The 1,777-nt window shown below is 61.2% G+C and overlaps 1 protein-coding gene across 1 annotated transcript; it reads left to right on the forward strand.

Moving 5' to 3' along the window:
- The first annotated feature begins 417 nt into the window (after positions 1-417).
- SF3B5 (splicing factor 3b subunit 5) lies at positions 418-1,528 on the forward strand. The gene has a single exon (XM_034765493.1). The coding sequence runs from the start codon at positions 707-709 to the stop codon at positions 965-967; it is 261 nt and encodes an 86-aa protein (XP_034621384.1). The 5' UTR covers positions 418-706; the 3' UTR covers positions 968-1,528.
- Positions 1,529-1,777: the final 249 nt, after the last annotated feature.

Raw genomic sequence — 1,777 nt, forward strand, 5'->3', positions numbered from 1 at the left:
CCAACGGGCGCTGGCCCGAACAGTTAAACCCGTTACTGACACGCCCCAGCCTCGGGGCTGCCCAGGAACCAAGTGAGGGGCCAGGGTGGCCGGTCCTAGGCTGGACGTTTGTGTGGCACCGCGGGCGGGCGGGCAGCGCTCCACGCCCCCCGTGCCCGTCTGACAGCCCGTCCCACTCACACCGCCCCGCCACGACGTGCCCGAGCTGGGCTCAGACCCCGGCGCCAGCGGGCGCTGCACCGAGACCACGGAGCGGGGGTCGGGGGGTAGCGCGCGTCACGCCCAGTGGCCGTTGGTGAAAAGACAAACACAGCTAGCGCCCGACAACAGAGCCAACCCCCTCCCCGGAACTACAGCTCCCAGCATGCAATTGGGACCGTGCTAGTGCAGTCAGCGCATGCGCCGTACAGAGGCGGGTGAATTTACCTCGTTCTCCAGCCGGGCGCGATCCCGTCATACCCCTGAGTGACGCGAACCACAGTTTCGTTTTTCTCCTTACAGTGCGAGGGTTTGTGACGGATGGTAAAACTGGTCCGGTGACTCATCGACGCAGTATTGCTCGAGGGGAGGAAGGGCTGGGAGCGAGGTACATCTACGCATTTCCTCCCAAACGTCACTTCCGGCCGCCATTTTGTGCCTGAGCCGGGTGAAGTCTGGGAGCGCCTGGAGCTCGGTGGTGTCGAGAGCGTCTTGTGCTGCCGCCGCCATGACGGATCGTTACACCATCCACAGCCAGCTGGAGCACCTGCAGTCCAAGTACATCGGCACGGGCCACGCGGACACCACCAAGTGGGAGTGGCTGGTGAACCAACACCGCGACTCGTACTGCTCCTACATGGGCCACTTCGACCTGCTCAACTACTTCGCCATCGCCGAGAACGAGAGCAAGGCGCGCGTGCGCTTCAACCTCATGGAGAAGATGCTGCAGCCCTGCGGGCCGCCCGCCGACAAGCCCGAGGAGTCCTAGCGCCGCCCCTCCCTCTGCCTGCCAAGGGACGTCTCACCCCCTTCAAACTTTTGGGCCCGGCCCGGTTTCCTCAGAACTCGGCGGCCCGCAGGGAACCGAAGCCGGGATGGACTCGGGGCGGGAGCGGCTCTCGGGAGGAGCGAGAAGAAGCTGCCTCGCCGCCGCCGGGGGTGGGAGCCTGGGCTGGCCGCGCTGGACCCTGTTTAACACCCCCCCCCCCCCCCCATCACGACCGAGCCTGGCAGATGCATTGATCCGCCGCCCCGCCTCCAACAGCTGCCGTGGCCCGGGAAGGAGCCTGGACTGTGTCCGTCCCCGGGCGGGGGAACCTGGAGCCGCCGCTTCCCGACATGGGACCTAATTACGAGGAAAGCACGTGTCTTTGGGGTCAGCCAGTGTGTGGCCCTCTGCTCCTAAGGGGACTTGGCCTGGACTGGAGGGACTTGGCGCGCTAGCCCTTTCCTCTGGGGCAGCTGTTTACAGCCCTACACCACACTGTTTAGCTGTACGTTTTTGGTTGTTTTTTAAATGTGAAATAAAAATGCGTTGAGTGCTTTCAAATGTTGCTCCTGGTGATCTACCCCTGGGATAACTAATGGCTCAGTAGGCAAACCAGGGGACCAGTCACCTATATAACGATGCATAGTGTCAAGAATCAGAGGCATAGTAGTGTTAGTCTGTATCCACAAAAACAATGAGGAGTCATGTAGCACCTTAAAGATTAACTGATTTATTTGGGCATAAGCTTTTGTGGGTAAAAACCCCACTTCTGCAGATGCATGGAGTGAAAATTACAGATGCAGGCATTAT

Source organism: Trachemys scripta, chromosome 3 (genome assembly GCF_013100865.1).
Source record: "Trachemys scripta elegans isolate TJP31775 chromosome 3, CAS_Tse_1.0, whole genome shotgun sequence".
Taxonomy (NCBI): Eukaryota; Metazoa; Chordata; order Testudines; family Emydidae; genus Trachemys; species Trachemys scripta.

Excerpts from the sequence above, each read along its gene's own strand:
- SF3B5 (XM_034765493.1), top strand. The coding sequence starts at position 707 with ATGACGGATCGTTACACCATCCACAGCCAGCTGGAGCACCTGCAGTCC.